The 15,686-nt window shown below is 34.2% G+C and overlaps 1 protein-coding gene across 5 annotated transcripts in view; it reads left to right on the forward strand.

Moving 5' to 3' along the window:
* EDEM3 (ER degradation enhancing alpha-mannosidase like protein 3) overlaps positions 1–15,686 on the forward strand; it is a 68,440-nt gene that overhangs the window by 25,287 nt on the left and 27,467 nt on the right. For 4 of the 5 annotated variants that reach the window (XM_042924487.1, XM_042924488.1, XM_042924491.1 and 1 more), the window contains 4 exons: positions 704–857; positions 5,964–6,098; positions 8,367–8,472; positions 14,314–14,411. In XM_042924487.1, coding sequence (XP_042780421.1) covers positions 704–857; positions 5,964–6,098; positions 8,367–8,472; positions 14,314–14,411 — 493 coding nt within the window. The remainder of the gene's footprint in view (positions 1–703; positions 858–5,963; positions 6,099–8,366; positions 8,473–14,313; positions 14,412–15,686) is intronic. The other variant, XM_042924489.1, reaches the window with a different exon arrangement.

The raw sequence follows: 15,686 nt of genomic DNA on the forward strand, positions 1-15,686 counted from the left end.
CTCATATTTTTTGCTAGTTTACATAGTTTTCTATCTTTAACCAATACCTCTTCAAGCCAAATGAAATTAAACGTATATTACCTTTCGACTAAACAACTTGAGATGTTCTTAGAACATTTAAAAATACTGAATTATAGGACTTATTAATTCAAGTTTCAATGTTATTAAATTTTTATATTTAATGGTTACTTTTATGCTATTGTAACATGTTTCCTTTTGTCAGATAAAGTGAGTCTTCAATTTAGGAAATATTTCACAGAGTTTATTAATCTATTACATTTAATACAGAGTGGGGAGGTTTTTTAATGTTATACTGTAAGAATTACAGATTTCATGATATAGTTAAGTTAAATTTAAAATTTGTTAGAATCAAATGTTAAATTTGTTAAATTATTTCTAGAATATTCTTTTTTTTTCTGATATTCTTTATTTTAAGAAATGTTAAGGTATTAGAGAATGCCAAACACTTTACAGCAGATAGAACATCTAAAATTTTTTTGAACTGGCTGTGGTTTGCCATCAAATGAGTAGTCAGAGTTAGGTAAAAAACAACAAAACAAAACAAACAACAAAAAAACCCCAAGTTCTCCTATGTAATTTCCTTATGTGTGCTGAACTGTTGATAACTAGATACCACATCTTTTTAGGTGGTAACTTAAAGTATCTGTAAGACATGGATAATGTTTCATTTCTGTGATCGTAGGGGTCTGTTGGGCGGACACTCCTTGGCGATCATGCTGAAAGAAAAAGGCGAGTACATGCAGTGGTACAATGATGAACTTCTCCAAATGGCAAAGCAATTGGGTTACAAACTTTTACCAGCTTTCAATACTACCAGTGGCCTTCCTTATCCAAGAGTAAGTAATTCTGAAAAATATGGCAGTCTTTATATCCTTCCTTTGCTGTCTTAAAAAAATGAATTTTTGTGATTGGAGCCATTGTTCTTCATTTGCTTGAGGCTAGAGTAAAACGCTTCGTTACTATAGGATACATTTATATTGACATTTCAATTAATTTGCGTTTGAGTGGTACGAGAATTTTGATTAGTTTAAGCCTTTTATGTGCCACTGTGTAACAGATTAGATAGATTATGCTGCAGGAGGGAGAAACAGATGCCAGACTAGAATTTGGGTTTGGAGTTACTTGGGCAGAAAACACAGGTGCATCAGCAAGCATGGGTATTGATTCTCCAGAGGAGAGGATATAGAGAGAACACAGGACGGAGGGGAATGAGGAGGGAGTAGAGCGTGTTCAGAGACTTGTTAGGAAGAGAACCACACAGTAGCTATGGTATTCTGAAATCTTAGAGCTTTGAAAGGAGGTATTTTAGAAACCAACAGAATTAGATGCAAACAGAGCCTTAAAGGATGTAATATGGGAGAATAAAGGGGAAAGATGGGTTCAAAGTGGGTGAAAATATAGGACCATTCATTTTTAGGTGTCCGTGTTGGTAGTTGAAGAGAGGTGGCAGCAGAGTCACTTGAGGGAGTTTTGTGTTTTTTCCCCCAAGAAGATTTTATATTTATTTATTATTTATTTTAATTTTTTTTTTTTTTAACGTTTATTCAGTTTTGAGAGACAGAGAGAAACAGAGTGTGAGCAGGGAAGGGGCAGAAGGAGGGGGACACAGAATCTGAAGCAGGTTCTAGGCTCTGAGCTGTCAGCACAGAGCCTGACACGGGGCTTGAACTCTCGAACTGCGAGATCATGACCTGAGCCGAAGTCACACGCTCAACCGACTGAGCCACCCAGGCGCCCCAGAAAATTTTATATTTAAAGCAAAGGGAAAGAAGCCATTGAATATGGAAAGAACTCTGTCTCTCTCCTGATTTATTTCTTTATTAACACTATTGCTCTCTCCCTCTTGTCCAACTTAGATCCCTCAGCCATTACCAAGCTCTGTTAATTTTTTCTTTCCTTATTGCTGCTATGCTAGTTGAAGCCAGTATAATTTTGTTCCTATACTATTATAAATTCCAATCTTACTCTTTTCTCTCTGGTTTATTCTTTAGAGGCTTAAAAATTAATCTTACTAAAACATAACTTTTATCAAACTACCCTCAGAAGTTTTACTGACTCCCTATCGTACAGAGTATCTTTTAACTTATAGAATTCATTATGGTTTGGCAGTAGGCTTTCTTTCTGACGTTCTCTCAGGACCTCATACCCAATGTAATGAGTGTTCCATTTCAACAAAAGAATCTTATTAGTGTCCCCCCAAACACCTAAAGCATGTGTTTTTGTTTTTACATTTCCACGCCTTTAGGCCTACCATCTCTATTACCTGGAATAACTTTTCTCCCAATACAAATCAAGTAAGACTAACTTTCACCATCAGGAAACCTCTGACCATGATCTAGAGCAGTGCTTTTCAAACTGGAGGTTACAATATATTCCTTTACCCACCAATTTAGTGGACTGTGACCAACACTTTTTTTTTTTTTTTTTAAGTAAAACAGACTAGTTATTCAATCTCTTATTTAAATTTCTAGTTTTTGATATTTTGAATGGCTAGTCTGTGAACGTCTTTATACAGATCATTTTACTTATTTCTTCCATAGGAGAAATTACTAGAAGAGGAAATAGTCACAGAAGTAGGGAATGCTTTTTAAGGCTTTGGGTACTTACTGCCTAGCTGTTCTCCAGAAGGGTTCTACTTTTATAGTTACTCAGTGTTTTATAAAAGTATATGTGTCATTGTCCTGTTGCCAAAAATATGAATTATTCTTTGCTAATTTAGTGAGAAAAAATGGAGTCTTGTTTTAATGTGAATTTCTTTGCTTTCTAGTATGGTTAAACTTATTTGTTGATTTTTTTATTTTCTTGGCATATTAAAATTAAAAACAAAGTTATTTTGAATAAGCTAGATGTTTATTTAATTGGATTTACTTTTAGTAAACATTTTTAGTTTTTGTTATAAGTGGAGGTGCTGAATTATGGGGAATCTAGCATGTCTTCACTTTTGCCGGAACAGGAGAAACAGTCAAGGAATTAAAATAGTAGCTACGGGGGGGCCTGGGGGGCTCAGTCAGTTAAGCAACCGACTTTGGCTCAAGTCGTGATCTCACGGTTCGGTTCGTGGGTTTAAGCCCCGCGTCGGGCTGTCTGCTCTCAGCACAGAGCCAGCTTTGGATCTGTCTTCCTCTCTCTATCTGCCCCTCCCCAACTCGCACACGTGCACTCTCTCTCAAAAATAAATAAACATTTAAAAAAAGTAAAAAATAAAACAGTAGCTAAGAGTATTATAGTAAAATAAAGAGAATGTGTTCTTTTCTTATACTCTGAAGTATCAAAGTTTTTGATACTGCTTTTTAGAAGTAGACTGCAGACAGAAAATAAGTATCTTCCCATCCTTCCTTAATTCACACTTGTTAAATACTGCTTTTGCTCATGAAAATTTGTACAGCCAGTCTCTCTTAGATATGCATGCATAATTGATAGTATGGCATTAATGGTTTTGACTCCAAAATTTGCTGGACAGAAATGCTATAATTGTTAATGGTCATTTATTCCACCCGCGTATAAACCCTAGAGGTAGTCCACGGTATGTGATGCCATTTCCTCCAACGTAATTAAAAGACTTTGCCAGTTTTTCATTTAAGACCTCATTTCTAAGATCAGGTAGATGATTCTATCCATGAAGTATAGGGTTAGTAAGAATTCCATTATGATTCAGTACATATTTTAGGGGTTTAATGGGTGTAGCAAATATATAATATAGATGAATTTAATGTAGGTAATTTAAAATTCTACTTTTTAATAAAAAAAATTCATTTTAAGAACTACTTTGTGACTCTCAGGAACACAGGATCAGGAGGAACCAGCTTCCAAATTCCTTCTAAGTATAAAACCTTTATTATACATTTATCCCTTTTTGTCTTAAGACTTTCAGATAAGGGGCAGTAAGCTCCTTGCTTCTGACTTCTTCATGACTAAATGGATGCTACTACCAGTGCCCTCTCTACACCCATCTTTTGAGATCTAGTCAGGACTGGACCTTATCTAGCCTCTAGAGCAAAAGTCAGCAGTAGGATTTCCATTAGCAAAAAAGGCACGCAGCGCTTCTTTCTTGTAGAAATAGTAGTGCCCCCTGGAGATTTTGCATTTGAAAGCTGTTTAGTAACACTCACCTTCAACATATGAGATTGAAATGATATGATACTATAAATAGCTGTATTAAGAAATAGTCCTTTTATAGCATTTTGTAGAGATCACCTTGGAACAATAAATAAAGATTATAATTCAATATACAAACATCTTAAATATTTTTAATGTACAGAACTTCAGTGATTCAAAATATCTCCTTTTTTGTTGTTAAGAGAAAAGATACTAAAAGTGGTATATAAATGTTTCCCCTGTTGTGTTTGCTTTGCCATGACTACTACTCTGGACTTTGCCATTGTTAGCCCTTAGCTACCCCCAATTATGTGATATTTTATTATATATCAATGATATTTCTTCTGATTTTTAGATCTTAGCATTTGTTGTCAGTTCCATTTGTCTGGCACTTACTTGTGACTTTCCAGTATTATTTACCATCTCCATTTATATGTCTGTCTTATTTGCTCTGTCTGGATTTTAAGCTCCCTGAGGACCAAGGATCTTTTCAGTTATTTTATGTCTTAACGTAATATCCAGCACGTAGTAGATAACTATTGGTCAGTTGATTGTAATAATTAGTAGAACTAACCAGAAAATAATTTTCACTGTTGACTCTTACTGCAAATATTTATAAAAATTATTATACTTTAGCATAATTAATGTAAATTAATTTTAAAGTTTATTCTCAATTTTAATTCTGTAGGTAGAGATATAGGTAACATGGAAAGGACAAGGGATGGTTCCCATTCTGGTTCTTGGTTCAGAACTACCTGAAGTCATTTATTCTTTCAGAATTACAAATGATAGAGATAATTATGAATTTGAGTGGAGATAGAGAGATGCTGCTAGGCTAATAGCACATGAAACATGAGGTAAATTTTGCCTTAAGTGGCATTCTGCAAAGTGAGGTAAATGGCCAACATAGCAATCTGCTCTGTGTCTCACCTATGTTTCACTCTCGTTATTTGTTTATTGGTGGTGAGTGGGTACTATCCCTGTCTTCATGCATAGGTATTCCTAGAGTGTTGATTGGATACTGTTAAGGTAATAGGCATACCCAGCAATTGATTTCTGCAGCTAAGTCGAAATACAAATTTATTTGAACTTCTCCTTACAAGTCTGATAGTAAGTGATCTAGAAACACGATTTTTATTTGTTTTGTTGTTGTTGTTACGCTAAATCTTGGCATATGCTTGCTCTTTTGTTATTTATTTGGACTGTGGAAGACCATGATCAGTCTAGTCAGTTTGGTTCTGGTTCACCCAGTTTTATCACATAGTATAATGTGGTTGTCTTTGAATTATAAAAAAAAAAAACCTCCTTTGGAAAAAAATTTTTTGTGTTGTTTGATAGCCCATCAGCAAGGCTATACACTGTGTTTCAGAACTTTTAAAGCCTTTAAACAAAATTTTAATCTTTTAAATACACCCCATACCTAATCAGTTTTTTCACTGTGGAGGGCTAATATAGTACTGGTTTTTCACAAATTCTCAGTTAAACTGAATTTCTCTTAGGGCTAGTCTAATATCCTATTCTTGTACTAACTGGTTTAAACTGTCCAGAGAATAAAATTGTTTTGGAAGGTATTTTCTCTATGTAATTCCTAAATGGGTACTTAATTTTGGTCTCATTGAGGAAGGAAATAAATGAAAACTTACCCCATGAATATATGTATGGTAGTATATACTTCACTAGATGTTAAATTGGAAAGTCACAAAGATCATCAGATTAAATTTCAGTGTTTAGGTATTTTATTAATTATTTCCATGATTTGATGAAAAATCTTGACTGAAAAATAATCTCATATCCAGAAGCCATTATCTCTTGACAGTTGCTAATGATAATCTTCTGATTTTATTTAGATTAATTTAAAGTTTGGTATCAGAAAACCAGAAGCTCGGACAGGAACTGAGACAGATACCTGTACAGCTTGTGCAGGTACCTTGATCCTTGAGTTTGCTGCTTTAAGTCGATTCACAGGAGCAACAATATTTGAGGTTTGCTTTTCATAGTCTTTGATTTGTTGGGTTTTGGACATAACTAACTTTATATCTTTTTTTCATTGGTCAAGTATGAGGATTATCAATTGGAGGAGTACTGTTAGTTTAGGGAACTTTGGTCTGGATTCCATCACATGGTTTTTGTCAAAACCCCAGAAGTCATTGTGAGGTAGCTGTATGTTAAATACAACTTTGCATTTCTGTAAATTTTTAGCTCTATTCTTAGAAGACTTTTAGCTATATTCTATGAATTTGATATCACAAATGTCTTATATGAAAAACTGTCTTTTTGTTTATTCTACTTCTAGATGGTCTATTGCATTTCTGAAAGCTTCACTGAAACACAGTGAACTTTTTACTCTTGTCTTGACAGAGTCATAGCTGTAAGTTTTTTACTCCAAGGTTAATGTTATTTCTTATCTAAAAGACTTAATATTCCCTAAGTAATATGTTGTGGACTAGCTGTGTCTCACACTTTTAATTGTATCTGTATGTTTAAGCATGTCATTATAGTGCAATAGTATCACAAAATACCCTCTTTTTCAAACATATGATTTAGGAAAATTTTTAAAAATTCAGGAGATGGCACACAGAACAAGCCGAAATAGGGAATACTTAAAGACATTGGATCTGAGTGTAATTAAAATAAGTCAAGTGGTCTTTGTGTGTATGTGTATGTTTGGTTTAGTGTTTATTTTGTATTTTGCTGACATATTTTCCTTTCATTGAAAAGTATAGTCATTTTTGCATACTGTCTTAATTTAATTCGAATTACAAACTCTGAGATATTGATGCATTTATAGGATGGGCAAGTGAGACTTAAAGAGGATAAGATGCACAGCAAATAGGTGAATGAGTGGAATTGGAATTAGAATCCATGTCTTTCTAAATACAAAGTCCATACTCTTTCCACTAGTCTATTTTGTATTTATGAGTAAGTCTCTTGAAAATTATGATCTTTTTAACTTATGATTATACGTTAATTTATTGTAAGAGAAGCAACCTGATGCAGTTGACAGAGCATTGATCTAATATAGGGTTGGCAAACAACAGTCAGGGCCAAATCCAGCCACTGCCTGTTTTTGTGAATAAAGTTTTATTGAAACACAGCCATGTTTATTTATTTATTTTTGTCTATGACTCCATTTGTGCTACAGTGACAGAGGTGAGTAATTGTGACACTGACTGTATAACCCGTAATGCCTAAAATATTTACTGTCTGGCCCTTATCAGAAAAAGTTTGTTGGTGTTGATCTAATAAAGAGATTAGAATTCTCATATTAGTTGTCCTGTAATTCAGGTTTAAACTTTGGATAAATCTTTGATTTCACTGGGCCTGTTTTCTTAGCTGTAAGATAGGAATAGGGAAATATAATCTTTATGAAACTTCTGGCCCTGAAGTTCTAGTGTTTAATTAAAGCCATAATCTGCTTTGTTCTAAAAAATCAGCATAAATAAGTTGAATCAAGAGTTAAGACTATTTTACACTCCTCTTAGATCTACAAAGTGGCAAATTGGTTTAACGATTTTTTTTCTTTTGTAGAAGTACTTCTCCAAAGCTAAATAGAGTCATGCTCTGAAATTAATTTTAACTCTCCTGTAATGTCCTTTGCTTTTATCTTTTATAACATTTTTTCATCCAAAGCCAAGAATTTGATCAGAAATTATTTTAATTTAGTGTCCAATGGGTGAAAATAAATGGAAAAAAATGGTATCGTAAGGTTATAAATTTGGTATTGCCAAATGAATACTAGTTAATTTATTTAGTCTTCAGTAACAAAGTTTTATGCTATTTAAGAAGTGGGCTCTTGAAATGCCTGTTTGTGTTTCAAAGATGACATACCAACTTTGAAATTCTCTTCTAATTCTCTAAATAAGACTATCTAAGGAGATCTTCACTTTGTATTTAAATGATAGGCATTATTTTAGCAAGTACATTTAATTATGGCAGCAATTAATATAATTTAATAATACATGTGTGAATGTGAACTTACACTATTAGAGTAGATGAACGTGATGGTCTCAAAGTGAGATCACTGCCACTAAATAGCATTTTTAGACCTGTTCTTTTTAACTAGACTTGATTGGCTGAAAGAAAAAAAGCCAAGATTTTACTGGTAAGGAAGTTTAATATAATAAATCTTATCTTAGGAATTTTACTTAATTCTTAAAATATGCTGTGAGCCTTTGATTTTTTTTTCTTTGTCTCCTGTTTTCCAGAGACATATAGTTCTTCAGGTATGCTTTTCTTTTTTTTAATTATAGGAATATGCAAGAAAAGCTCTTGATTTTCTCTGGGAAAAAAGACAGCGAAGTAGTAATTTAGTAGGCGTGACTATAAATATTCATACTGGAGATTGGGTAAGAAAAGGTATGTAAGTCGGGCTTCTTAAGCCTTCATATCCTCAGAATGGTTGGGAAATAAAGGATTTTCATTTGTTAAAATAATCTTTGGGACAGTATAAAGCATAGTTTTTCACCAGATTTTCTAGAATTTTAGCTAATTTAACTTGATTTTCTTCTTTGGTGCCAAATAATAGCACACTTACTCTAGATGGGCTTACTGATTTGTTTCATATTTTATTGGGTATAGCATTATAGATATAGGGTATAGATGAAACACTAGAACTATTCCTTTGAGAACTAGAGGATCAGAATACCTCAGCCATCTCACATTAAGTGGAAATCTGTATTTAATGTTATCACCAGCCCTTATTAAAATGAATTGGACTCGTGAGACGTGTTATTTGAACAAACCAAATATAGTGTTATATAAAGAATATGAATGAATCTTTATAAGACACTCCTATAAAACATAGATGAATGGAAATATACTAGAATATTCCTAAGGAGATTATTTTACTTATTATCTATTTAGTATTATAGAAGATTTTTCCAAATTTTGTCTGTAGGGTTCCTGAAACTAATCTGAATTCTGGCTTCAGAATTCTGCAGTTTCTTTTTTTAAACTTACTTGGAGCCCCACATTGGGCATGGAGCCTATTTAAAAACAAAACAAAAAAAGAAAACAGTATAATCTGCTTGGAACTGAAGTGCAAATTCATCAGAATTAATTTTCAATTATAATTTTTGGTTTATGACACACTCATCATTGGTCCATGCATGGCCCATTTTGCTTAGTCATTTTTAAGAATGTAGTAAGGAAGGACCTACAAATGGGCCATCCATTACTTGACAACATGCACCTCTGCGTATGGTCCTTGACTCTCTACCTGTGCAATCCTACATCTCTGCCTTCTCTAACTGAAATAGTCATCATTCTTATGACTGATGATTTGCTTTTAATAAAGTTATATTACATCTGTATGTATTCTTAAAAAGTACATTTCTTTGTTTTAAACTTTATAAAATCCTATGTCCTGTATACTTTTGAGACTCTTTCACTTAATATGATTTTGCTAAGATTCATGCATATTATTACATGAAGGCATATTTCATTTTATTTTGACTGCTGTCTAATATTTTATTGGATGAATGAACCACAATCTAAGTATTTAGATAGTTTCCAGGATTTTACTGTTGTGAATAATAGTGCTGTGAATATTTTTTATGTTTCTCCTGTTGTACATGTTTAAGAGTTTTTCTTGGCTATATATGTAGGAGTAGAAGTTTTAGATCATAGGATAAATTAATGTTCAGCTTTAGGAGATAATGTCAAAATTGTTTTCAACATCGTTTTCCAAAGTCATTTCACCACTTTATACTTCCATCAGCAACATATAAGAGATCCCTTGAATTAACATCCTCTCCATTGAGTATTGTCAGACTCAAAAACGATTTTGCAATAAAATGGGTATAAAATGATTTCCCATTGTGGTTTCATTTGTATTTCTTTGACCATTGATGATGTTTAACACCTCTTCGTATTTAGTGGTCATATAGGTTTCCCTTTTTTTTTTTTTTTTTTTTTTTTTGATATTGATGTTTTTGTATTTTGTCCATTTTCTACTCAGTTAGTTGTGCTTTTAAAAAATATTATTGAGGGGCACCTGGGTGGTTCAGTTGGTTAAGCATCCAACTCTTGATTTTGGCTCAGGTCATGATCTCGCGGTTTGTGGGATTGAGCCCAGAGTTGGGTGCTGCTCTGAGAGTGTGGAGCTTGCTTGGGTTTCTCTCTCTCTCAAAATAAATAAAGTTAAAAAACCTCACTTTATAAAAAAAATAGTGTTGATACCTATGTGATACTTACGATCTATGTGATAACTATCCTTTGAAATTTATTGACATTTTCTTTTTGGCCTGGAACATAGCCAGTTTTTGTGAACATTTTGCTTTAAAAAGTGTGTATTTTCTAATTGTTGTATGTAGATATCTATGTATATCAATTTGCTTAATTTGTTCAGATCTTTGCTGATTTTGTTTGCTTGAACTCTCAAGAATTAAGAAAGGTGGATAACGTTTCTGACAAAGATAATGGACTAATATCTGCCTATAGTTCTATTGGTGCACTGGTCTATTTTATTGGGTGCATACATTTAAAATTGCTCTCTTCTTGGTTGAACCTTCCATCATTATGCAGTGATCATCTCTAATAATGTATTTTGTCTTTTAGTCTGTTTAATCTGATAGCAGTACAGCTCCATCAGCTTTATATTGTTTAATTGCCTGATGAGTGTTTTTTCTATCCTTTTACTTTGAGTCTTTGCAGGTGCTCATGCTATAACTCTTATAAAATGTATAAGTTTGTAAAAGCCAATTTGTCTTATCTTTTAATTGGTGATTTCAGTCCATTCACATTTACTTCTATTTTTAATATATTTGGGCTTATACTATCTTAATTGTAATTTCAGTGTGTTCCACTTTAATCAGTGTGTTTTCTCTTTATCTTTTTGTTATTAAATGAAACTTATATTTACCTTCTAATAAGACATGGACTTTAGCATGTTCTCCTGTCTCTGTCTCCACTCGCCCCACCCCTCATTTCCCATTATATTGATATTATATAGTTGGTTCTTATTCACTCTGAATGTGTTCTTTTTTCTTTTGGTCTTAGTGCTACCCTCCTTTTCCTTTAAAGGTAACAGACCGTCAAGATATTTGCTCACTTGTACTTTGTATATTGCTCTCAACATCTGTTAGATTTGCCTCTCTTCTTATTTAAGTAATTATTCCTGCTTTCAGTAGCTTTAATAGCTACTGAGGCCTTTAATGGCTGACAGTCATTTTATTATGCTTTCGTATTTGAGTGAAGGTTTGGCTGTATATAATTTTCTGTTTAAGTTCTTTTCCTTCAAGTCTTTAAAAATACAACTCTATTGTCTTCTTACATCCTGCTAAAAAATCTGATATTATTCTGATTTTTATGCCCTTGTGTGTATGATCTACTCTTTCTTTCTCGAAGATTAAGAATATTGAATGCAAAGAGGGTTGCCTGGGTGGCTCAGTCTGTTAAGCGTCCGACTTTGGCTCAGGTCATGATCTCACAGTTCGTGGGTTAGATCCCTGTGTCGGGCTCTGTGCTGACAGCTCAGAGCCTGGAACCTGCTTTAGATTCTGTGTCTCCCTCTCTCTCTGCCCCTTCCCCACTTGTGTTCTCTCTCTCTCTTTCTCTCTCAAAAATAAATAAACATTAAAAATTAAAAAGCAATAAAAAGAATATTGAATGTAAAGAAAATTTTCTAAAAATTTCACTATAGTTTTAGATGTAAAATATTCTTTAGCTCTCCTTTTGGTATTCTATGGGTCCTTTCTACTTAAAATCTTTGTTTTTTTTTTTTAAGTTTATTTATTTGGGAGGGGGGCAGAGAGAGAATCCCAAGCAGGCTCCCCACTGTCAGCACGGAGTTTGACATGGGGCTCAATCCCACAACTGTGAAATCATGATCTAAGCCAAAATCAAGAGTCATACACTTAGCCAACTGAGCCACTCAGGCGCCCCTAAAATCTTTTATGTTTTTAATTGCTGAAAACTGGTCTTATTTTTTATTTTTTTATCTTATTTTTTAGATGTTCTTTTCATTTTTATTTGTCTTTTTGCAATTCCTATTATCTTAATCACTTCTATTTCTATCCTCTGTATGTCTTAGCCTTTGTGTGTGTGTGTGTGTGTGTGTGTGTGTGTGTGTGTGTGTGTGTGTATAATTTCCCCCCCCCCCCCCCCCCGCCTTTTCTTTCTTCTGGAAGATTGCTTCTGGTCTTCCAGTTGGCTCATCTGTTCCTCAGCTGCATCCTTTCTGCTGTATATCCCATCTGTTATGTTACTTTAACTGTGTATTTTTATTCCATATGTTTCTGCCCGATTAAAGAATTTTTTCTTGTTGGGGCACCTGGCTGATTTTAGTCAATACAGCATGTGACTCTTGATCTCAGGGTTGTGAGTTCAAGCTCCAAGTTGGGTGGAGAACTTACTTAAATTTTTTTTTCCTTATTTTTTACTGCTAATATCTTTCCTATCTCTTCAGTATGTTTGTTAGGCTAAATTTTTTAAAAAATTTTAAAGTTTGTTTATTTATTTTGAGAGAAAGAGAGCACAAGCAGGAAAGGGGCAGAGAAAAGGAGAGGCAGAATCCCAAACAGGCTCCACACCATCAGTGCAGAGCCCCATGTGGGCCTTGAACTCACAAACTGTGAGATCACAACCCAAGCCAAGATCAAGAGTTGGACGCATAACTGAATGTGCCACCCAGGTGCCCCTATTTGGCTAATTTTAAAATTAAATAATTTAAAATGGGTGTGCCTGTTCTATTTCTTGTTCTGATAAGTTCTTATTCTAGTACATTCTTTTTATTTTTAGAAAGTCATGCTTCTTAAATGTTTTTGGCCTACAAGTTCATGTTCTTTGTCACCTACTCTGTGGAAAGATCAGATTCCAATCCCTGTCATCCTCAGTGATCTTAGGGATGAATTCTAAGAAATTTTTTTTAAAAACACTGATGCTTAGATTCCTAGAGATTCTGATTCAGTTGACATTGAGTGTTCCCTGGGTATAGGGATTTGTAAGATTGTAATTATAATTTAGATTGTAATTCACTAGCCTCATTTGTGGGGAAAAGTAGGGGAAAGAATGTCTAAAATTAGTCCGTCACTCTTTTGTTCAGTTCCTTATGCAGGGCTTCTATGATGCCCAGATTTTACCCTGAGGATACCTGGAGCATAGACTGAGTTGTAGCAAGGATAGGAGGAGACATTGTGTCTTATGACAGTGGTGGGACAGAGGCATCTGCAAAGCTCTAGCAGTTTCCCACCTGATTGACTTTCTTAGCCATTTCTGGCCGCCTTCTGTTCCTGGCCGAGGCCACCCTCTCCCCCACCTTCCCTGCTTCTGCCGCGAGGTTTCTTACAGGTTTTTATTTTCTTTCTTTGGTCCATTTTAATGATGATCTTGGAGGAAGAGGCCACTAGTCACACTAGGTGCAGCAATTAGAATTGTCACCTCTAGTGGGGTGCCTGTCTGGCTTAGTAGAGCATGCAACTCTTGATCTCGGGGTTGTAGGTTCCAGCCCCATGTTGGGTGTAGAGATTACTTTAAAATCTTAAAAAGCGGGGAAAAAAAAGAATTGATACCTCTAAACAGCTGCAGTCTTGATTTCATATCTACTCTAACTCTACAGATTGATGTCTTACTGATTAAGGGTGTAATTTTTTTTAAAAAAATTGCACAATGGTCCTCTCTAGTATTTCCTCTTTGGAGTTCCTCACTAAGAAAATGAGCTTTGAAAAACTTCTTAAAACTAGTATCTCCTGCCTTTTTTTTTTTTTTTTTTTTAATTTTTTTTAACATTTCTATTCATGTTTGAGAGACAGAGAGAGTCAGAGTGTGAGCAGGGATGGGGCAGAGAGAGAGAGATACAGAAAATCTGAAGCAGACTCCAGGCTCTGAGCTGTCACACAGAGCTTGACATGGGGCTTGAACTCATGAAGTGTGAGATCATGACCTGAGCCGAAGCCGGACACTTAACCCACTGAGCCACCCAGGCACCCCTCCTGCTTTTAAATAAGGTTTATGTAACCAGTTTTGCAAAGTAAGAGTTTTTTTTTTTTTTTGTAAACATACAGACATCAGCAAGGAATTGTCGGTTATTCAAATAGTAGGGTTAATATTTCTGTAAATGTTGAATTTTTACTGTAAACACAATTTCATGTTTAGACCAGTGTTTCATTCTTAGTGTACTAATATCCTTACTTGTACTCTGTAAAGAGTTTTTAAGACTGTTTAAATAAAGAATTGTGTTTATGTGTATTTTTTCCATAGATAGTGGAGTTGGAGCAGGGATTGATTCATATTATGAATATCTGTTGAAAGCCTATGTCTTACTTGGAGATGACAGTTTTCTGGAAAGATTTAATACAGTAAGTTGATCCAATTTTATATTAATTTTAGAGCCAATTTTATTTGCCAGATTTTGATAGAAGTTCAATTATCTGAGTGGCAATCTGAGAAATAATTTGTTTTTAAACGTGTGTGTGTGTGTGTGTGTGTGTGTGTGTGTGTGTGTGTGTGTGTTTGTCAGTATTCCCTGATGATGTTGGGCAGGGATAGGACAAAACTATATAAATTCCAAAAATTAGTTTACAAAGTTTTTCATTGTAAACTAATTTCAATTTCATTTTCATTACAAAAGTTTTCATTTTCATCTCTTATCAAAGTTTTTAAGATCTGCCAGTAAGTAATAAAATGGGTAGATTTGAGTTTTACCTAATCTTCTACGCATGAAGAGAATTTGTTGGAATAAATTACTAGTTATTTTTTTCCTGTGGATTCCAATTCTTTGTGAAAACTTGGAAGTTTGACCTACTCCTTGATCACATCAAGCATACAGGGCTTTGGATACCTAGGAGAAACTAGTGAGTGTTCATTTCAAAAGCAGGTCTGTAAGTCTTAAGTCTGGGTCAGAATTATAGGCATAGTTTTAAGAGAGAAGGGTAAGGATTACTGAACCTGATTGGATTGCCTTTGTAATTGAAGCAAAATGAAATCAGTACAGCAAACTCATCAGCTGTATCACTGTGGTTTTTTTTGAAATTATTTATAATTTGTTTGTGCACCCATCAATTCACCCACATTACTGTGAGACAGTACAGTGTAGTGACTGAAGTATGGGAGTTGCTCTACCTGAGTTTAAATCCTGGTTGTACCACTGGTTTTGTGACTTTGGGCAAGTAACTTTACACTGTTTGTCTCTGTTCCTTATCCATAAAATGGAAATAGTAGTACCATTCATGGAGATACTGGAAGGATTAAATGAGCTAGGGCATATGAAGTGTTACAGCCGTGTCTCAGCATCTAGCAGATACTCAGTAATGGTTATTAAATAATATACAAGTTAGGAAAAACCAGTAAGAGACCCAATAATAAGTTATCGATCGAATACTTTAAAAAACACTATCATATATTGTTTATTAGAATACTACAAGATTTTCTTGAGGTGAACAGAACAGATTATTTTTGTTGGCTCATTACCATTCATTGACTAACAGCTCAACCTGTTGTTGTCAAAGCTGAGAAATATCTAAGGGAAGAAGATAAAAGAAGGGGAAAAAAGAGTTTTTAAGAACATAAAAGACATCCCATCAGGGATGGGATGTTCAGATCTGTTCCCCTCCAAAGATCTTATATTAACTATA

Source organism: Panthera leo, chromosome F3 (assembly GCF_018350215.1).
Source record: "Panthera leo isolate Ple1 chromosome F3, P.leo_Ple1_pat1.1, whole genome shotgun sequence".
NCBI lineage: Eukaryota > Metazoa > Chordata > Mammalia > Carnivora > Felidae > Panthera > Panthera leo.